The sequence below is a fragment of the Phalaenopsis equestris genome, unplaced genomic scaffold, assembly GCF_001263595.1.
Source record: "Phalaenopsis equestris unplaced genomic scaffold, ASM126359v1 Scaffold000259, whole genome shotgun sequence".
In the NCBI taxonomy this organism is placed as follows: Eukaryota; Viridiplantae; Streptophyta; class Magnoliopsida; order Asparagales; family Orchidaceae; genus Phalaenopsis; species Phalaenopsis equestris.
Window position 1 is genome coordinate 43,315 of NW_018164701.1, and position 23,193 is coordinate 66,507.

Here is a 23,193-nt window from a genome sequence, read left to right on the forward strand (position 1 = left end):
TGAAAAGTGGCATAGCGCCAAAGGCTGGAAAATCGGACCATGTACAGACAAATGGTGGAAAACCACAGAGTTATGAAGAAATCTTGCAAGATGAGAATTTGAGCAAGTGAGAGCTAACCAAGAAGGAGGAGACGGATTCCCTGTCAAGGAATCAGACTTGAGAGCTGGCATAACTTCCACCAAGGAAGAAGACATTGCACAACAAGTGGGTGTACCGGGTGAAGACTGTGTTTAGAGGCAGTAAGAGGTACAAGACTGGACTTGTTGAAAAGGACTTTCAGCAACTTTCAGCAGGGGCAAGGGGCAAGATATTGCTCATGCAGTTCGAGTTGTAAGCAGATACAAGAGTAACCCAGGAAAGAGCTTGGAGGTACAGGGCTACGTTGACGGTGATATGTCAACTGAGGGTGTTACTCGTGAGAAGTTGAAGTTGTGCTTAACTTCAGCTGGTCTTCTGACATGAAGACAGTGACTTTGAGTTGCAAAGGTGGAGTATATCATGTTTGAGGAAAATGTCGATACAACTAGTAGATGATGCAACTAGTAGGTGATGCATTCAGTGTCTCAATCTCCAAGTGGGAGAATTGTTGGGTAATGTGAAGACTCAGTCCACCGAATTTAATTAGTTTCTTAATTAAGTATCTCATCTACCACACCCACCTACCGTTCACCTACCACATCCCACCTACCGCTCACCTACCTCCCACCTACCGCTCTCATGATTTCTATAAATAGTTTCTTTTGGTTTAAAGGAAATGCAAGCCAAGCAAAGCCAAACAAGGTCAAGCCAAGTCATCTTGAGAGCTAAGAGGAAGAGAGAGAGAGAGAGAGAGGAAGGGAGAGAAGAAAATAGAGATTTTCTTGTAAACGTCGAGGCGTTCGACGGTGTAATTCCTCGAAGTAGTAAAATCCTCTGCAGCTCCGTGGACGTAGGCAACTTTGCCGAACCACGTAAATCTGTGTGTCGCTCTGGTATTTTTTTTTTCTGTGTGTAATTTTCTCGTTCCATTTTTCGTTTTATTGCCGTCGTTTTTCATTTCACTGAGGATCTGAGGATCAAGCTCGTGGCATGAGGGGACTTACAGTCAACCCCGCCAACCAACATACCACGATTTGAGGCATATATATATATCTGTGTGTGTGTGTGTGTGTGTGTGTGTGTGTGTGTGTGTGTGTGTGTGTGTGTGTGTGTGTGTGTGTGTGTGTGTGTGTGTGTGTGTGTGTGTGTGTGTGTGTGTGTGTGTGTGTGTGTGTGTGTGTGTGCCGCTCTTTCTTTTCTAAAAAAAGCATCATAAATTAATCAATAAAACTTTATGCTACCTTAAAATTTAATTAAATTTGTTGTATATTGAGCATTAATTTAAATGTTTGTTGTAAAGAATTGAATGAATATGCATTTTTTATGTTTATAAATATATCTGTATAACCAAAATGTCATAACTTACCCATTGGAATTTCAAATTGCACCAAAATTTCACCAATGGTATTTCTCAACAAATAAAAGACAAAACCTAAAATCAAATAATTTTGACTAAATAAATAATAAATAATATCAATAATTCATAAAAACATTGTTTGAATTTAAAACATCTTGAAATTTGTAGGGTTTGTTTAGAACTCAATTCTAAGTAGTCCTGCAATATTTCATAATATTTTGGGGTCATTTGGATTTATTATGAATTTGTAATTGAAATATGCATTAAAATTTTAAATAATTATAAATAAATAATAATAATTCAAAAAAACAATCACAAATTAAACATGTTTGAGGCTAAATAAATTCAGGATATTTTAAAAATATTTAAGTCAAATTATATTATACTCATTGAAAATTCAAAATAAATTAAATTTAATTATAAAAAAAAAATATCACAAAATATATAAAATTCTCAAAATTTTATATTTATTCTTTTACAAGATCCATAACTACTTAAGTGGTTTAGGGTATCCAATAAAACTATAGTATTGATTAAATTAATAAATTAGAATAGTCTCAAATTTTTGTAAGACAACATAAAGAAGTATTATTTCTTAAAGCCAATAGCATTTCACATGCACTAAATCATTTCAACGGTTGATAAGCTTCAGAACTAAGCATAACTTGAAACGGCTAGGATGCCAAATGAAGAGAAACAAGAGAAGCATAAGCACCATTTGGTATGCTCACCAGCGTCTCATGCCGCCCTTGCTCAGCAATAACGCCATCCTTGACTACAGCAATAATGTCAGCGCCCTGGATTGTGGATAAACGATGAGCAATGCTTATGGTCGTCCTTCCCACCATCACTCGGTCCAGCGCTTCCTGCACCACCTTCTCCGATTCTGCGTCCAACGCACTGGTGGCCTCATCCAGTAGAAGAATCTTTGGGTTCCTGATCATGGCCCTCGCAATGGCAATACGCTGCTTCTGCCCACCTGAGAGCTGAACGCCTCGCTCCCCGACATTCGTATCATAGCCCTGAGGAAGAGATGAAATGAACTGGTGGCCGTTTGCTGCCTTGGCGACGGCGATGATCTCATCCTCGGACGCATCACCTTGCTTGCCATAGGCTATGTTTGAGCGTATTGTGCCGCTGAACATCACGGGCTCTTGGCTTACCAATCCCATTTGCTGCCTGAGCCAGCTGAGTTTTAGCTTCTGTATCTCAACTCCGTCAATGAGAATGGCACCTGAATCGGTATCATAGAATCGCTCCATGAGAGCGATCACTGTGGATTTTCCACTGCCACTCTCACCAACTAGCGCAATTGTCTGCACAATCATTGAAGTAAAGGCACAAAATCGAACGTTAAAACTCTATACAATTTTAAGGATAGGCAATGGAGGATGCAACGATGAGTGAGCTGGCAGTAATTAATTGTAGGTGAACAGAATTTTCAGTAAAATGGCACTTATGTAAAATGTAAGTTCACATGCTGCTCTCAACTAATGGTGCCAAAGCTTAGTTATGCAAGATAAAAGCAAAAGGACAATAGGTCATGCTAGCCAAATGTAAAAAGAAAGATTATATCATAAGAAGGTGAATAAAAAATGTTCCAATGGTGAATACTATACCTAATAGTTATGGTTCAAGAAAGAGGACGGTACGAAGTTGCAACATAGGGCCTGGTCTATTTCAAGCTTCCAATTAGATGTTTGACTTTACGTTGCCTTTTGTATCAGCAATTTGTGTGCATAATTTCGCTAATTTTTTAAAATTATTCTATAAAAAGTGGGATGTCATAAATACAACATGAAAATAAAAAGAATATCAGAGATGAGTGAGTGTTCCAGTTGAATATATGTACAGCTACAGGAAGACTTTATTCTCATTTCATATCGGAAGTGTCAGCTACAGGAGAAAGTAAGTGCCAACAAATATACTATTACATTAGAAGTTGTATCTCAGCTTCATAAAATTTGTATAATCCAATACCTTTGCTTTCATATATATATATATAGCGCCACCAGTTGTGACCTGTTGGTAGAGCAGACTCTTTGAAGGTCATAAGTCCCCTCAAGTCACGGATTCAAATCCCCCTGTGGCCGGTTTGTTGGCAGTGAAGGCAGTTCTCGAATAGTTAGAAATATAAAGGTGGCTGAGGGCTTGTATAATAGCCTCCGACCATTCTTTTTAATATATATAGTTTAGAGACGCGTACTCAGACCAGTTGGTCGGGCATCTGCTTGTCAGTTGTAAGTCCCCGCTAGTTTGGGGTTCGAATCCCCCCGAGTGTAGGGTGTAATGCTCGAATTGTTAGGCGCATTAGGGATGGTCGGGAGTCGTATAATAGCCTCCGACCATTCCTTTTAAATACATAGCTATATACATGAAGTGAGAGAGATTGAAATTTGAAACTACCTTACTTTCTCTAAAATAAAGCAACAAGAATGAAAATATACCTTTCCAGCTGGCATTCTCAAACATAGAGCTTTGAAGATCTGTACTTCCGGACGTGTTGGGTACTTGAAGCTAACATTCTGGAATTCAATTTCCCCTTTAACTTCTGCCAGCACCAAACCTTCATCAATACTGGCATCAATCTTTGATTTCCGGTTAAGAATCCCAAATATAGAGGCAGCTGAGTCTTTGGCTTTTGTAGCATCAGGCCCGAATGCACTCGATTGTGAAACAGAAATAGCTGCCATGGTCAAAGCAAAAAACACCTGCCATTCAAAGTACAGAACGCAAAAATGTAGCCTGAAACACTTGTTACGAAAAACTTTAGCTAGTAGAGCGAGAAGTGAATTAAATTGGTACCCTGAAAACATCGCTAAATGTTGCACTTCCATCATGCACAAAACGGGCTCCAACATAGAAACACAAGGCGTAGGTACAATAAAGTGCGAAAAAAGAAAAACCATAGCCAATTCCACTTATTAGCCCCTGCCTAATTCCCTGTGTCACCGGATTTTTACATTTCTTATGATAAGCATCCATCACCTTCCCCTCTGCACAGAAGGAAGCCACAGTACGGATGCTGGTGACTGCATCGCTTGCCACTTGACTGGCTTCTTCATACATAATCTAAAATGAACCAGTTGAAGAGTTACCATTAATTGATTTAATTGGTTCGAACAAGTCTATAGGTTTGAAGAAAAGCTAACAACTCATTACAAAAGTATAGTTTATGTTACCTTAGCATCAGCACTAAATCCTTGAAGGAATTTCATTTGCGCATAACCCTGCAGCCCAACAAGAGGTATGATTACCGTGATCACAAGTGAAAGCTTCCAGTTAGCAACGAAGGCTATAAGTATCCCAGCTGTAACGGTCGCTAAGTTTTGAACTATCAAAGCTAAAGTGTCACCAACAAGGCTTTTCACAGATGATGCGTCTGAAGATAGCCGTGAGCCTATTGCCCCACTGACATGGAGAAAAGCAAATTTGCTCCTTGTGAGTGACTCACTAAAAAGAAAATACATTACAGAAGATTTAATCATCATTTCGAAAGTAGTACCTAGTATTTGCAGGTTCATCAAACCAGCTAATCTCTTGGTGCACCACCTTCTCAAAAGTAAGTGAACGAATGCGTTCTATCAGTTTCCCACCCGCAACTCCAAACAAGTAATGCTGCATTGGCACAGAAAGGAAAGCAATGACACCTAATAACGCATACATCAGGGCCCAAAACCTTGAATCCTTTCGGAGTTGATGTGGCGGTTCGTAGAATGTCTTGATGGCACTAGAAATCAAGATTCCAAAGACGGGAAGGATGACTCCATGGACAGCTGCAGCAATGGATCCGACAAGAAGAGTTGGGATCTCTGGCTTGTTGAGGTAAGCAATTCGCATGATAGAAACTTCCTTCCTCTCCTTAGTATTGACATCTCTCTTCCATTCATCGTATGCTTCTGGATTATTTAATTCAGCTTCTACCATACTGGGCAAACCCAAAGAATGTATAAATGAGAGCCGTCTGCTTCCTCCACGTGAAGAGTTGCGAGAGAATGATCTAGTTTGGGAGAAAGCATGTCCTCCTGATCTTTTTAAAGAGATATAAGCACTACTGGTTAGCCCTGTTTCACTTAAGCTCTCTGAAGGTGCAGATCCTGATCCTTTGTTGAGTTCTTGCAGTCGTACGAGCTGGGAGTAAGCCCCATCGACATTCTCAATCAATTCCAAGTGTGAACCTGCAATTCATAATTACTAAATCATCCCTTTTGGCCCAAAAAATTTCTTCACTGCTCAAAATGTTTCAAGAATTGGACAAAGGATGTATACCTTGCTCAACAAGCTTCCCTCGCTGAACAACTGATATGGTATCAGCATTCCTCACAGTAATCAAGCGATGGGCGATAATGATGGTGGTTCGGTCTACCATGATACTTACCAGAGCATCTTGAACAATTCGCTCAGACTCGGCATCTAATGCACTGGTCGCCTCATCTAAAAGTAATATCTTAGGATTCTTAAGAATTGCTCTTGCAATTGCAATTCTCTGCTTTTGCCCACCAGATAGCTGAGTGCCATGCTCACCGACCATTGTCTCAAGGCCCTATTCAGAAGCAGTAAGTGATTAAAATTGTGTCGGGAACATTCATGGAAAGAAGATAAATAAAAATGGGAGTAAGTATTTTCTACATTAGGCAACAAGTCTATGAACTTAGAAGCATTAGCAAGCTCCATTGCTATTCTTATTTCTTCAGCATTAGCACCTTCCTTTCCATAAGAAATGTTCTCCCTGATAGTGGTTGTGAAAAGAACGGGTTCCTGGCTAACAAGTCCAATCTGTTCTCTTATCCACTTTAGATTGAACTTCTTCAGGTTAACGCCATCTATCAATACTTCACCAGCTTGAGGATCATAAAACCTCTCAACCAGACTAACCACTGTTGACTTCCCGCTGCCACTTTCTCCTACAAGTGCCATAGTTGTACCACTTGGCACACACAAGGAAAAGCCATTAAATATCAAATGACCAGGCCTGGCGGGGTAACTGAACTGAACATCCTTCAGTTCTATGTCGCCTTTGATGTTTTCCAAAACAATGCCACTTTTGTCACATGAATCAATCTCTGGTTGCCGGTGGATCGTCTCAAACATCTTATATGCAGCAGCTTGACCTGAAGCAAATGCACTCAAACAAGGGGATGCCTGGCCTAAGGACCTATCATAGCCCAAGTTATACAGAGTCAAAGCATGAAACAATTATGAAGAACAAGAGATTGCTTAATTTCTCAAGGGAATGCTAAAGGTTTTGAAGAAAGGAAGATGACTCACATTGCGCCAGTCATAACAGCCAACATAACATTGATGACTTCCCCTCCATTGTAGTCTTTTTTAAGGATCAATATAGCACCATACCAGATAGCTAAGGCATAGCTGAAAAAAACAATCATAATAACACAACCCATACCAAGTCCAGCAGCAGTTCCTTGGTGAACTGATGATTTGTAGGCATTTCTAATAAACTTATTATACTTCTCGATGGCTTGCCTCTCCCCAGAAAATGACACAATCTTGCGGAAACAATTCAAAATAAGTCCAAAAGATCAAATTAATTTAGAAACTAAATATTAAGAAATCTAGTTTTAATAAAAATATATATAGGATGGATGTGTGCTTACCGTCCTAATGGACCCTATTGTTTGATCAACAACAGACCCTGCTTCGGCATATGCTGATTGTCCACGAGCTGATAGTTTTGATATGATTAAAGACATTATTGCGCCAGACATGACAATAAAAGGAAAACCACATATCATAACCAGCGTCAAATGCCACCCTTTGACAAATGCTATGATAAAGCCCCCAAAGAAAGTTGAAATAAGTTGTATAAACTTTCCAACCTAAATAAAAAACAAAAATAATTTGATGTAAGGGTAGTATAAACAATTTTACCAATAACTTAGAAGTAATAATTATTCAATAATTTGTTTTAAATCAGCTAATCAGTTAATGGAAAATAAAAATAGGCATAATAAACTCTTCCAATAGTTTATTTTTATGTGATTTAAACTACCTTACAACTAAAATATCATTTTACAGCTTTTAAAACAGTGGAAGGAAAAAATAAAAAAAAATGTGTAAAGGTGGTTAATGATAGGGCATCTTTTACTGCCATGGCAGCGACTCACCTTTTCACCCATGGCATCTTGAATAAGTATTGTGTCACCAGACATCATCCCTATCACTTCTCCAGTATTTGTTTCCTTATCAAAGAATCCTATATCCTGCCTTAAAATTGTCTTCAAGTACAAACTACGTATATGTGCAGCTTGCCTTTCTCCGGTCACAATCCAACATGACACCTCTGCATACATGTTTTAAAACATCGAGTGAAATGAAAATTTGAGCCAAGTTCAATTGCTAAATATTCAAGTAAACATACATGGTTCTGAAAATTTCACAATAATCATTCTCAGATTGAAGAGCTTAAAACAAATTGACGAGACAAATGGTATAAACAAGATTTTCACAAAGTCTTATGATATGGCATGTATTTTAAATGGCACAAAAGATGAGATATTCACATATAAGCAAATAATCATTGGTATTAATAGCAAATAATCAAATAATCCTAATTACGACATCATTTAAATATATTATAACTTTATATTTTGAAAGTATTTAGAATAACACGGAGTTTAAAAGCCTCTTGATTTTTAGAATTTATTTTTAAATATTAAGAGATAGGTAAACGGAAATAAACGGTATGAATAAGTTGAAGTTACTCAAAGTTACTCCATACGTAAAAATGACGCAGCTCCAGCACCAATAGCTAAATATACAAATTGTAAGGCAACCTGCAAAAGAGAAATTAAATAAGTTTGATAGCAAACCATCAGTATGTTATTCTTGGAATCATTCTTGATATAAAAGAAAAAAAAAACACATGATCAGAGTAATGCATCTTAACTGATAGAACAATTAATCTTCAAATTATGAATTCTTTTTGAAGATGTCTTAATAAACTAGAAACAATTTCATTATCCAATTAAAAATCTCTTGCATGATTTCCAAATCAAGCAATTTTCATGTAATTTTTTTAATCACTTCAATTTATTTTATTTCAGTATGCAGCAAGCTAATAATAGAGCCATTTTAAGGTCTAAAGCTTATGCCAACTTTCTTTTGAATGCTCAGAGCACCGGAAATAAAATAAGCATCCAAAGGGACCAAATTCAACCGCTCAACCCGCTTGAAAAAAAAAAAAACACATTTAGAATGGGGCGCTAGAAAAAATATTAGATTTAGAATGGGGCGCTAGAAAAAAAATATTAGGATTTATCACTACAAAATCAAATGTCAAAGAAACTTTTTAATTTATATTTAAATTTAGCTTTCTAATATGTATACATACATACATACATGGATATATATATTTATATAGCTACTCCACTTACCCAAAATATGGCTACCCACTATAAGGATTGTTGCGCTCTTAGATGCAGCGTCGGTCATTCAATGATGAGCTTCCTCAATGATTTTTTGCGGCTATCAATAAATTAAGATGCACTCCGCCAACACAGAAAAGACAACATTTATCAGTATTAAGGGAGTGCATTATTACAATGCCATGCCCTTCAGGCTTAAAAATGCTGGGACGATCTATTGGCTTATTAAGAATTTAATCTTTCTTGTACAAAAAAGAAAAAAAAATATTAAGATGTATATGGATGATGCATTACTAAAAACCAAGATATCGAAGCAACACATTAAGGATCTATAAGAAACCTTTGAAACACTAAAAAGTTTAGCATACAACTTACTTCAATTACATGTATATCGACGCAGCAATAAGAAAATCCTTGTGTTAACTTCTGACCCCTGAATGAATTAAAACCAATCCAAAAAAAATCCAAGTGTTAATCCACATGTCTTCCCACTAAAATACTAAAGAATTCCAAAAAAAGACCAATCGAATCGTAGGGCTAAGCCGTTTTTAACTCATTGTCAGGTGGCAAATGCGTCAATTTTTTCAAAATCTTACAACAAGCAAAAAAGCTTCAATTGGTCAAAAAAATATGAATAAATATTCAGAAATTTGAAAGATTCCTTCGCATCACAATCACTACTCCAAAACCCAAAATGAATGAAAAAAGTTCCCTGCACTTGGCAATCATACCTGAGGACATCAACTTGGTTTTAGTCCGAGAGAAGCAAGTAAAGTAGTTCCCGATTTGCTATGTCAGTCTAGCCCTTCGAGGTGTAGATCTCAAGTATCAAATTAAGAAAAAATTAACTATCTATATCATTAATTTTTTTCAGCAAGCTCTGCCTGTATTTCCAATCACCTATGGTTAGAATAATCACCATCATCCACTTAAGTTGGTCATCACTAAACCAAAACACTGTAGTCGGCTTCTCAAATGAGTGGTAGAACTTAACCAGTTTGGTCTCTCATACCTTATGATAAGCTCCATCAAGGCTCAAGCCATTGCCAACTTCCTGGCTAATTTCTCCAAGTCGGGCAAGCCAGATAATGAAATAAGACTGACAACCTGAACTGGGTCTAGCATATGAACGGAGTATCTAGTCACATCAAAATACGGCTCAATCTTACTCTAACAAATTTGATTAGAGATCACTTATACCATTCGATAGAAGTAGGATTCAAAGTCATCAACAATCAAACTGAGTACAAGGCATGAAAGTAGGGCTACAATTCACTTACAAGATAGTAATGCATCATCTCCTGGTGAAATCTGACTCTCAATTGGCGGTCAATCAAATAAAAGATAATTTAGAGGTTAGAGAAAAAAAAAATGGCTAGGTATCTAAGAAAGACCAAAATGGAGATTGGAAAATTCGAGGAGTTCAAAATTGAACACATCCCCAAAGAAGATAACCATGGGATTGACCTCTAGTCTAAATGCTTTCTTATAGGGGAAGTGACGCCTCAAGAACTTAATTGACTGACCATAGAAGGTGCCAAAGCAATGGAGACAGAAACTGAAGGAACAAAGAGCTAGGTAGACTCGTATGTCTTGCTTCTTAAGATTGGAAAAATCAGCGAAGAAATAATCGACCCAAAGCGCTTGAAGATCAAAGCTTCACAGTATTTGTCGATTGAGAGAACTTTTTCGAAGGTCAGCCACATCGTTATATTTAAGATACGTCAAGGGGAAAAAAAAATTAAGGAAATATAGAGAGAACTACATTCAAGTGAATGCGGGAGTCATTCCTATGGAAAGATGTTGGCTTACAAGATATAACAAAAAATTATACTTCTTGTTGACACTACGTAAGGATACCCACAAATTTGTAAGAACTTGTGGGTTTGTTGGTGCTACATTGGTGCAAATTTTTGGATTACAAAAATCAATTTACAAGATACTTATGAAAAAAGAACATTTTTTTTTTCCGAACAACAGAAGAAACCAATCTACACATTTGATGACCCTCCAATATCTCTATCATCCATCTATCTCGCTTGGATTTCTGGCCCTCTGAGTCGATCAACAACATAGAAAATTTTTCTAGATTAACCCAAGCAGGCGTGACTAAACCGGTCTTTGTCATATGAACAACACCATACAAGATCCCATTCTAAAATTTCTTTGCAAAAATGGTCTTTTGCACTAGATGGGAAGAAAGCTCAGCGAAGAGCTCATCGCTCTTTTTTATAGCAAGACGCTCCTTTAAGACCTAGTTCTCTTCTTTTAAAGTGAGTTTGTCCATCTGTCATCTTCAATTTTTCCTCTGCCTCTGTCAACTTGTCCTTGAGCTTCCGCCGAGCCCGATGCTCCTAGAGAAGAATGGCTGGCTAGGTATGAGATGCTTGTCAGACCATCAAATGGTTAATGTTTGTCATTTGACATGGGTTGGTCAAGTTCTATTCAAGTAAAGCCTCCTCCAAGGATGGAGACCACACCACTTCAGCCATTATAGAGGGATAGAAGGCTGTAGCCCAAGAAAAGGAATTTCAGTTTTTCTGAAGATCTATCAAGGCAATCATGCTGCTCAGGCTGGTGCTCACTTTTGCGCCCACAACTTGCATGGGAATCCATCTAAATGCGGGCTCTAGGCATTTATTTCAAAACTACAAGGTGGGCAGCTTGCACGAGTCAGTCACTGAAAACTTCCCCTTTTGACGATTTTCTTACTTAGATTGTCTAACTAGGTAGGACAATCGGTTGATGATTCCACTGGCAAGTCCTCTTGATACTCCTGTTATGTCTTTATCTGAGATCCATTTGAGTCAACTCGAATGGGGCGGCTAACTTCATCCCTCACAAAATGCTGCCTAAGTGGTCAGCCAAAGGCTAGCGAGCTCTATCGCCTGTCCTCCCATCATGTTTTTCCCCTAGTGGTAGCTTGATCCCTCTCAGCTAGTTGTTCTCTCAACATTTGGTTGGTGCGCACTTGAGGGACCTATAACTAATAGAGAACTCTTAGTTTTCTTAGAATATTTTGATCTCTCTATTAAAGTTAGTTCATCTGTTTAGACCCTTTGAAAAAAACTAGAGAAAGGGGAACTATGTAAATATGGTGAACACCAATCGAACCTTCAAGCCCAATGGCCCGAATCACCACCATGAATGTCGATTCTTTTGTCACTCTGATTGCAGCTGAGTGAGCCTTCTTCTTCATTGTTTGTGCGACAAGGGCCACCTCCCTCTCGGCCTGATGAGCATCGGAGGCTTCTCAATCAACATCTATCATTGCCAAAGGATGTCTGCCCACAGGCTTCAGGTACCGTTGAACCGAAAGCTTGGTCCCCTAATTCTTGCTCGCCTCCCGTGGTACCCTCACCGATGTTTTAGCCTTCACCTTTGGAGGGGCACCCTTAGATGGGGGGAAATATTTGCATACGGAATATGCACGTAGTTGCGTGCGTACTCGATTAACCCCGCAATACTCTCATAATAATATATGAATAACATCGAAATAGAACCCGCAAAGGTTATTAGAAGGTTATTGGGGTTATATGTTATTGAAATTAATACCCCAATAATCTCCCAATAACCCCCTAATAAGCGCAAAGCGGAGGTTATTACGCATGCAACTCTGCGTGCGTAGTTTGTATGCAAATATTTCCCCTAGATGGGACTGTCTGAATGAAGCACCCTTGCAGGGAGGAATCTAAACAGAATCACTACTTCAAGTCCTTCAGTTTATTCTATAATCCTAATAGTTGTAAATTGTGATTTTCTAGCCAAAGAAAACTGGAAAAACCCGTTCGGCCCAAGTTACATTGAGAACAAATAGTTAAATAGGTCAATAGACCATGGAATTCCTCACAACCAACATAATATTACGAAGGTCATGAAATTTGCAAGAGAATTGGGCTTCATGTACACTGGGATGACTACATAATTAGCGAAGATGGAACCCAACTCAGTGCAGAGTGGCAAGCGAAGGTCAAATCAGAATTAGTCCTCATAGAATAGAAGATTTGCATTATACAATAAAGTTACTCGATCTACCTCACTTGTAATCCAAAACTTGAAGAAGGGATAAACAACATGACTCTCATACAACGAGTCAACCTCTGCCCGAGTCATTCGCGACTTGGCCTCTGAAGTTAGCAACCCAAAATCTTTTGGGGAGTACGGAGGTGCCATCAGATAATCGTTGGAAGTGAAATACAAGGAGCGAGGAATATGAAAAGGAGGAAGAGGTATGCCCTCATAACTAAAACCCTTTATATATAATGGAAAATGGAAGATGCCCAACCGTCATACAAGAGTAAACGTAGGAAAATTCAGTCATTTATATAACATGTTATCACTAAAATCATAATGGCACAAAAAACGAGACAAATAAAATATTTTTGTTCCATAAAAGGCATTCAAGTTACAACAAGACAAAAAAAATTAGTCAACTAGGCAAGTATTTTATAAGAGAATTTGATGCCACGTCAGTCGAGACATGCCCCAGCCAAAGCAGCCTCCTATACAAAAGCTCCTCTTTGGACCTAAACTGATTCAATCGATCTGACTCAGCTTATGCCTGAAAAATTTTAGATCTCTCTTGAACATCTGACAACTCATGATGAAAGGTCATCACCATATCCACCATCTTATCCATATGAGTCAATAGCTTGCATACCTCTTTACTCAATTGTATCCCTGCCAACTGAGCAAAAAAACTTTCAATATCATTCGGATGTCAAGCTAGCGACACATAGGAAAATCGGGGCCCCTCTGGTAGTTTCCTCATGCATCTTCGGGAGAAGTGTACGATTATCAGGGCGATCAACTACACTATCTTTGCTTGAGAGCTTACCACTTTTGCTTAGCTTTTGTTTAGAGTGATTGGCGGTCCGATCAAACTTTTATTTTTATTTATCATATTTGGATTATCTCTACCATAATCCATCATAAATAAAAATTATTTTAAAAAAACAAACCCCACAAACACAGGGCAAGTCCATCGTATAAATGAACTGAGTTAACTAAGATATTGTAAACGATATGGTAAGCTCGCCAGGGAGCACCAGTGAAAGCGACAAAGTACACTACAAGCCACTTAAATTGATCAATGAGAGTAACTTGAACTGCAAAAGGAGGTTTGATTGGTTGGGTCAAAGCTCATGCAGGTCGACTTAACATTCATTCGTGTTGTGCTAAATATCGAATAAGACAATCCCATTTGATATGGCAGTGTTTCCCCTTCATGATAATTTCTTCCCTCACCCTCCGATTGGTACCATTTTTCTAATTTTTAAAAATAGAGCGAATCAGACTTTTTGTGGAGACGTTTGCATGTGATTTCATTATTTTGTCCATCCCGATTCCCAAGACACAAGAGAATAGTAGGCATAAAGAGTCCCATCACTCTATTTATAAGAATTTGAGGCTATGAAATCAAGAGAGTTTAATCATTGATTCATTAATTAAAATTGAATGAGATATATATTTTGCATTTAATTCTCTTATTCTTATCGTAACATCACTTTCAAGAAGCAAGAGAATCAAAGAACTAAAATATGTACATTAAAAGGTGTATGCACTAATCTTATAGAAATCTAATGGTTTAAAGGAGGAGAACACAATGAGTGCAGATTTACTACAAAGAGATCGTGAGACCCACCAAATCAGATGAGCCAAGTTAACAAGGCCAAAATCAACATAACCTAAGACAAGAAGATGACCGAGTGTTCCAACTATATGCCGTTCAAATAGAAACAAGACAAGTGAGCATATAAACCTTCAACTGTAGGAAAGCCAACTCAATGCAATAGCCTATCCTGCAATGGAGCCAACTTAATGGATGTTCTCGTTCCACAAAGTATCATTGATCATCTAATGGACATTCAAAGACTCTTTACCAGGGATTGAAGATACTAAAATAGGCTGGTTCAGCCAACTCAATCCTACCAACCAAGTTGACCCAATAAAAAAAAAATCAATCAAGCTTAGTCAGCCAAGCCTGAAGGTGACCAGATGATAAGTTGTCACTTGTAAAATATAGGAAATACCCCAATATAGACCTTCTCTAAATGGGGATAAAAATATCATATCACCATTATACTATATTCTCTATAAATAGGGGAGACATTTAATAAAGAAACAACATTGCTTATTGTTGTTCATCTCTCTCTCCATCTCCTCATTTATGATTTATTCATTGGGTGTGATTCCCAAATTATTTGTGAATTTCTGTTTTTAGTAATTTTCTATTCTTTTTATTTTTAGCACGAGAATTTTGTGGTTGATTTTGTGGATTTTTGAGTTTGGTGGAACTTCCCTGATATTTTTCTTGTAAGTATCTCTTATGAAATAGAAGTGATATACTTGTTTTTTCGACTCCCAAATAATTGCATGATATCAGAGCCCACAACCTAACTCATATGCATGAGAGTCTGTGTCCTTCGTTCCTTCTGTTTCGAGCAGTGATCATTATTTTCCCATACAAATAAGAATGATCTCTCGTTTCTTATTTTCAAGAAGATAAGGAATTTTTGCACTCTTCTTATGTTGATCCATTCGGTGAATGAAGCGCTTCAGGTGCTCTACTCGGTCAACAAGACTCTTTACAAGATGACACTATTTTGTGTTTGTCATGCATCCTTTACAAACAATTCTCTGCCTCGATATTATTCTCGACGGGTTTCTCCTCATTAGAAGCTATCAAATTGACTAATTTCTCCTCTACTATAGGCTTTATCTATTGTCTGGCTTCATATTCCCTTTGGCTTGCTAATGTGGCGAGCAATTTAAACCTTGCAATAAATTCAACCCTACAATCGATTTGGCTTACCCTAGCCATCATCTCAACCTGTACCGAACTCGTGGAAACTAAAAGCTATGCACGTCGCTCTAGTTCATGTTTGCTTGTCAAATAGAGTAGTCAAACTATAAATTGTGACGATCACTACATTATAGGCGGAGCTATCTTAGAACTCATTCTTTTATCAATTATTTTGACTTCTTCATTGTAAAAGACTTCTTAGTTGACTTCCCTTTTACTACAGCTTTGAGCAGAAAAAATAGCTCACTAATAAAATTGACTCAAGTTTCTATCAAGTTCATTTCTCTCTTTTGATGATGTCATACAAGTTGGTAATGATTGGACCCAAAGAATTTCTACTATATATCCAGTAATTTTGAATCCACTTCGCACTACCAATGGTGCCGCGAGCATTGCATAAGACTATGGTATATGTAGGAGATATATTGGAAGCTCTATGTTCCAAATTTAGCTTGTAATTTGTTATCCATTGGTAAAATTACCTCCGATCATCCGTGTTTGCCTTGCAAATTTCTACCCTTCTTGCTATGAATTTCAGAAATTGATCGCTGTGACGATAATCGACAATGTTAAGGAAAAAATAAACTATTACTTTGAAGATGAGCTTAACTCAAATCGACAATGTCAAAATACTTATTTAATTTTTTTTTTAAAGACAATGATACAATGTTATTACATTATACATTAGGTGATCGCAATGCTTAGTATTTAAAGTACTTGCTTTCAACTTTATTTTAAAGTAAGAATCTATCTTCCTTTCGATGTGAAGTTTGTTAGTTTACTAAACATCATTGTGATTATTTTCTCCTCAAATTTACTATATCATTTACTTTGATTAATAGTGATATCTGGGATCCTTTTAAAACACTTATATATTTTGGGGAAAAAAAAAGTTTACGATATTTACTGATGATAACCGAGAATATTATGGAGCGATAGTAGCCGAGAATATTTCAAAAATATTTTGGATCAATTTTTTTCAGAAAAGGAATAGTTCATTTAAGCTCTTATGTCGATACTCCATAAAAAGTTAGTGTGGTAAAAAATAAAAACAAAAACTTCTTGAAAGTAAGTTAGGCATTCTTTTTTACCAATCATATGCCCAAATATCATTATGATAAAGCTATTCTTACTGCTACATTTCTCGATAATTGAACACCTAATAAGGTTTAAAAATTTAAGCATCTTTTTATGTTTTTCATAGGGTCTATCCTTACAATCAGCTCTCATCTTCTTTAACTTTAAAGATATTTGGATGTACTGCATTTGTTTACTTAATAGTCATAATTAAGAACAGCTTGAACCTTGAGCTAAAAAACGTGTTTGTTTGTTTGTTATAGCCCCACTCCAAAGGGGTATAAATATTTTACTTTTTTCTCTAAAAAAAACATTGTTATCATGGATATAACTTTTTTTGAATTACAATTACTTTCTCTCATCATCTTCACTGGGAGACAAAACAAAGATTCGAATAGTATTTTTCAAAAAAAATTTTCAAACCGAAGATTTACAAAATAATACCTCCCCAACATTGATCGTCAACATAAAAGTCCAAGCTATATTATAATAAGGAAAAGTGATTCAAGTTTTTTGGGTAGCGAAGATGATTCTTTTCTTCCTACAGCGTCATGTCATGATATTCATGATCCTATAATAACTAACAATGAAGAAACAAGAAAAACAATATGTTGGTGGTACCACTTGACATTATCTACTCATGCAGAGGATATCTCAAAAGAAAGGGTCTACTAATCTTTTACACTGCCTAGATTTTGTGAACCATTTAGATAATGTCATCACTAATTATTTACCCTATGTTCAGTCTACTTCATCATCTAGTACTAAATTTTTTAGTCGTGAAACCAAGTTTAGTTTTAATCTTAAATCTAATGATTCTAATCTTCCCATTGTTGCTAAGGGAGAGATATATTGCACCCAACATCCATTACCTACTATATTTCATTGAAAATATTTCGCCTATTTTTTCGTGTTTTTACCTCCCTTGTATAGAGATTCTAATGTTGTGCACGATGCTCTGAAATTTTGTTAGTGGAAGGTGCTTGTCTTTGAAAAGATGAAATCTCTTATAAAAATGGCACATAGGAATTGGTTGATCTACTTATAGAAAAGACAACTATAGAGTGCAAAACAATGTTTATAGTCAAATATAACTTTTATGGCTCTTTAGAATGGTATGAGGCTCTACTGGTTCTCATGATATTCACTCAGACATATGACATTGATTGCTTAGAGACATTTGTCATAGCTGTAAGATACTCAATTGGCTCCTTAATAGTTGCATATAAAAAATTTATTTCTTAATAGGATTCGGAGGTAGAAGAGTATTTGGATGCACCTCCAAAATTTAGCAAGAAGTTCGACACAAAGATGTGTAAACTATAAAAGTTTTTTAATGGGTTAAAGAAGTCATCGTGAGCGTGGATTGAGAAATTTACTCTATTTATTAATGATCAGTGTCATACTCAAGAGCAAGGAGATCATATAATATTCTTTAAACATTTAAAGGATGGGAAAATGCCCAAATTGATTGTGTATGTTAATGATATAATCCTCACTAGAGATGATGTATATGGAATGAACTGTTTTAATGTTTCTCTCTTATTAATTTTTTAAACCAAGTATTTAGGATCTCTGAGCAATATCCTTAGTATGGAATTGCTCAATCAAAGAAAGAGATTGTTATTTCCCAACGAAAACATATTCTTGATCTTCTAAAGCAAATTGAGATGAGTGGGTGTAGGCTTAAAAACACTCTAATTGATCCCAATCAGAAAATGAGAGATGTGAAGCAAAGGGTTCCAACGAATACAATTAGGTATCAAAAATTGGTGGAAAAATTAATATGCTTATCACATACATGGCTAGATATTGCCTTTACTCTGCGTTTGGTATGCCAATTTATGCCTTCACCCTTTGAGAAACACCTTGAAGTAGTTAACGAGATTCTCATATGTCGAAAAAGTAAACTAGTCAAGGGCTTACTCATTCAAAAGACCACACAATAAAACATAGAGGCATATATTGATGCAAAGTTGATGGGCTTGATTATTGACATTTTAACATCATCCGAATAGTGTACTTATATTTGAGAATATTTGGTTTCATGGCAGAGTAAGAAATAGAATGTGTTTGCAAGAAGTAAAGTCGATGCAAAATATAGGGCTATGACTAATAGAAAGTGTGATATGTTACAGTTGAAGAGAATTCTCAAAGAGATGCAAATTCCGATAAGCTTGCCAATGAAATTATAATCTGGTAATAGAACTCTCAAAAGCATTTTAAAAAAATCCAGTGCAACATGAGCGTACAAAACATGTGAAGTTTGATAGACATTTCATTAAAGAGAAGATTGATTATGGAGTTATTTGCATGCATTTTATCACAACTATGCAACAAATAGCAAACTTTTTCACCAAAGAATTTTTCAGGCCTAATTTTGAGCTATTTACAAGCAACCTGGACAAGATTAAAATCTATGCTCCAAATTTAGGAGGGTTGTCAAATTTTTAGGAATTTTTTTTAGCATATCCTATTTTATAATTTTATGTTGTTTGTAATTTTTTATTTATGTTTCTAATTTTTCAATCATGGGAAATTAGTGGTTGTTCTAATTTTTTGGTCAACCCTATATTTTATCTTGTAAATCCTACTATGAAATAGAAATCAAATAATTATTTCTTAGACTCCCAAAAATATTTTTATATATTTAGATATTATATTGTATTATATATATATATATATATATATAATACAATATAATATCTAATATATAATACAATATTGTAAATATTTGCTATTATTTATGTAAGTTTTAGAGACCTAGGGGTTATTGTTGATTTTGCATAACGAAGAGGGCCATGAAGAAGTCATAGATGAATTCTTTCAACAAATTGCCATTTTGAGTGCTCTCTTATTAAATTTGTTGTTTGAAAGACTTGGTTGTATAAGAAACAAAAAATTCGAACACTGTGCATTAAGAATATTGCACTCAATATAAATTTTAACTCTCCTCAACTACTCTTGTAAAACTCTTGATGCATATTTTGAAACCTGGATTGCTCATTGAGTCACTTTAGCTACTAGCACATGAATCGACTAATTTAATTTAGCAAACTGGTCTAACAAATGAATCATAAGAAAAAAAAACATAAAATTTTAAATACTTCAAATTTTTTGTAAATAAAAGCTTTTTGGAATCATATAAATAACTGTAATGAAATAATACCTATTGTCAAATATTATAAAAACTCATAAACTTAGATTTTTAACATAGAAGTTATCAATTTACTATGAAATGCGAATTAATAACTCTAGGATTATGATTTATCGATAGCCCATTCTTCATCTTAATTCAGTGAGACGGTTTCAATTGAGTCAGTCTTATTCACTATATTGTACTGATTTTAAACTAGCCTAACAAAGAAAATTAAAATTTTGTTCAATCAGATTGACGGTCAATTTACTCTTAGTATGACCAATCGAAGCAGTGGTTCACATCTACCATAAGTAACGATTATGCTTTTGATTCTAAATCATGAGAAAAAAAAAACAAGGATGTGGGGGCGATGATCCAGCTGAGTAAGCAGATGGAGCTCATTCCAGCCAATAGGCAAACATGTCCATGGTGCCCCCAATGCAGAATCCACTAATACAAAAAGCCAATCTAGCAGTACAATAATTTTAAATATTAAAAACCAAAAAAGACAAGAATCATATATTTAACAAATAACAAGTCACAAAACACCCATCACGGTCATACAAAGTAAACAGTCTTAATTGAAAATGCGACCATCCATTAATTGGATTAGTTATCATTGTAAGATTAACACAGCCACGAATGAACATCTAAGTGGATTTTTTTTTCCCTACCAAATATAGAACAAATCCTCGCATAACGCTTTAAAGAGTAAATGTATGCTGCCAATTCAATGGATCAAATTAGTTTTTAAAATAGAACGAGTAGATGGAATGAATATCTATCCCATTCAAATGACCCTGAGTCAATTCCAATTCATTATGCAATTTGGCAACAAACAGCAGTAGCAACTACAACAAGAAATAATCAAGGAAATGACCGACCTTAGAAACATCACGAACAACATTGTCTCGGTTGGCGACTCCGAAGGCATTGCTAAGCTCGCCGAAGATGAAGCTCATGAGCGGCATTGCAACCCCGGAGGCCACCGCTCCGCAGAAACCCACCAACATCAATAGCACATCCTTCGAGTCCGCGAAGGAGAACAACTTGTAAAACGCCACCTTCTTCGCATCTTCGCCCTCGCCCATGCTTCGTTTATTGGTTAGCGACCCAAAATCCCTAGGCTCTTAATCCAGAAACAGGAAAACTCAATGAAACGAGCTAAAGATCAAGAAATGAATCAATGAAAGAAATAGAGAAAACAGGAGCGTTCGCACATTCCCGTTTTTCTATCTCTCTCAATCGATCGAGCGGCCGACTACATTCCATTTTTATGCTCATATTTATGGCGAGGGCTAGGTCCAAGTTATCGAATTAGGGAGGATGGCAGTGATCTCGATCGCAATACACCCGATATTTCTGCATGGTTTTCCGGCCTTGCTCCTTCTGGAAGAATTTTCCAACCCTTAATGTTTTCCTGGCCGTTCGATTACACTGTACTTTCCACGTGGACGATGGCATGTAATTGGCTTTATTTGCCGAAGGCGAGATGAGGCTTTTTTAGAGAGCTGGAAATCGGTTAACGGCATTGAGGTATTCCCAAGCCAAAAATGTATGAATGAATTTCTAAATGACCAGCGGTTTAAAAGCCGAACCAGACCAGCTGGTTCGGTGGGCTTGATTCTGAACTAACCGGTCGCCGGTTTGAAATAGTCATTTTTTTGTCGAATCCTCCGTGGTCATTTCTTGTCAGCGTTTTGATAAGAAACCGGCGTACTGGCCAGTTATGATCGCAAAAACATGATTTCATTGCAGCAAAATTTAATAATGTGCTCACTTGTTCACGTAAACTATGAGCCTGTTTGGGGTAGTTTATTTGGTGCGGTAGCGTTTTAAAAACGCAAATACATTTTGTTTTGATGGCTTATGCATTTTCAAAACATTGAAAACAGCGTTTTCACACCGCACATGTCTGGGTGCGGTGACAGTTTTTTTACTGCGGTTTGACTTTTCCAAAAAAAAAAAATTATAATAGTCACCGCACTTAGCTTAGGAGTAGATTATTTTTAATCTGCTTATCAGCAGATTATTCAATAAGCTTCAGCTGCCTCAAACAAACCCTAAAGCTAGGATATGTCTGAGTTTCTAAATCCCTAAAATCCTGTCTCAAGTGCTCTTTCTGCAGCTTCCCCTTGTCCCAAGAGGTATCCTGTCATTCATCGGAAAAAAATATTGCATAAGGTTGATTGTATGTACATCCACATCCGTGATGCGAGCATAAAAAAATCTTGACCCCTCAGTATCTGCATCGTTTTACGTACATACATAACATTTGTTCTGCCCACTTTCTTATTCCTGTCATTTTTTGTTGAGTTCATATGTAATTTTCGTAGTTTTTATGGAATAGCATTTAGCTCATTTGAACAATTATTTTCCCATTTTCGTAGTTTTTATGGAATAGCATTTTGCTCATTTCAACAATTATTTTTCCATTTTGAGTTTGTTATTTCTACTTTTCTTCTTCAAAGGCTTTGATGTTGTATTTATTCCACTATGTTTATGTGACAATTCATTTTGGGTTTAAGGATTATAGTGGCAATGAAATCACATGTAATTTGGTCTCTCTTTGGAAGGAAGAAGAAGAAAAATACTATACTATTTTGCAGCATGTAATCAAACGAGTAGAAGAATAATAATGTGCATGTATAAATTTAGCTATTTGGCATTTTTGACCAATCACAATTATTTTTGTGTGACTTAACTTGATTGGAGAACATATTAGAAGTTTAAATCAGTTTTGAGAATATTTATCTTTTTTTTTTCTTAATTCATTTTGATGGCTTAAATTTAGTTACTCTTATATATGCACAAAATAAGAATTCTTTTATTTTTCGGTTGGATTTTAATGAGCGACTTGATGATGTAAATTTTATTTTGCCCAACTATTTTAGAGCTATCCAAAAAAAGTTCGTCATTCAAGGATTGGGGTCATATTTGACTTGTTAAGTAGCTCATATTCAATTCATTCATTAAGCAAGCAAGCTTAAAACTAATATTTTCCTTAGCTCAATTTATGAACAAATCGAACATGTGCAAATATTTGTTCGTTCATATTCAAATCGTTTAGGTTAAAAAAAATTAAATTAGTAAATAATAATATTTATTTATATCATTTTTACATAAATTTTTATATTGTATTTTAAGAAAACTAAATTTATCATTTTTATTTAAAAAAAAATTCATGTTGTTAACTTAAAAATAAATTTATTTCATTTAAGTCTCAAAAAATATAGGCCAAAAGTCATATATTGGATGTCATAAATAGAAAATATTGAATTTTTTGCTACAAAAATCCTCTGAAAGCGTGCATGCATGCAGACACTTTCCAAACATGCAACAATTCTGTTG

General features: G+C 36.0%; 1 protein-coding gene across 1 annotated transcript; it reads right to left on the bottom strand.

Annotated features, from left to right (window-relative positions):
* Positions 1-1,948: 1,948 nt before the first annotated feature.
* LOC110024584 (ABC transporter B family member 9-like) lies at positions 1,949-21,307 on the bottom strand. The gene is made up of 12 exons (XM_020724630.1): positions 20,727-21,307; positions 8,176-8,230; positions 7,562-7,737; positions 7,052-7,273; positions 6,705-6,943; positions 6,066-6,591; positions 5,706-5,979; positions 4,942-5,614; positions 4,619-4,847; positions 4,242-4,508; positions 3,884-4,147; positions 1,949-2,752 (listed from the first exon to the last, which is right to left on the bottom strand). Exons 1-12 carry the CDS (start codon positions 20,931-20,933, stop codon positions 2,111-2,113), a joined length of 3,774 nt encoding a protein of 1,257 aa, XP_020580289.1. The 5' UTR covers positions 20,934-21,307; the 3' UTR covers positions 1,949-2,110.
* Positions 21,308-23,193: the final 1,886 nt, after the last annotated feature.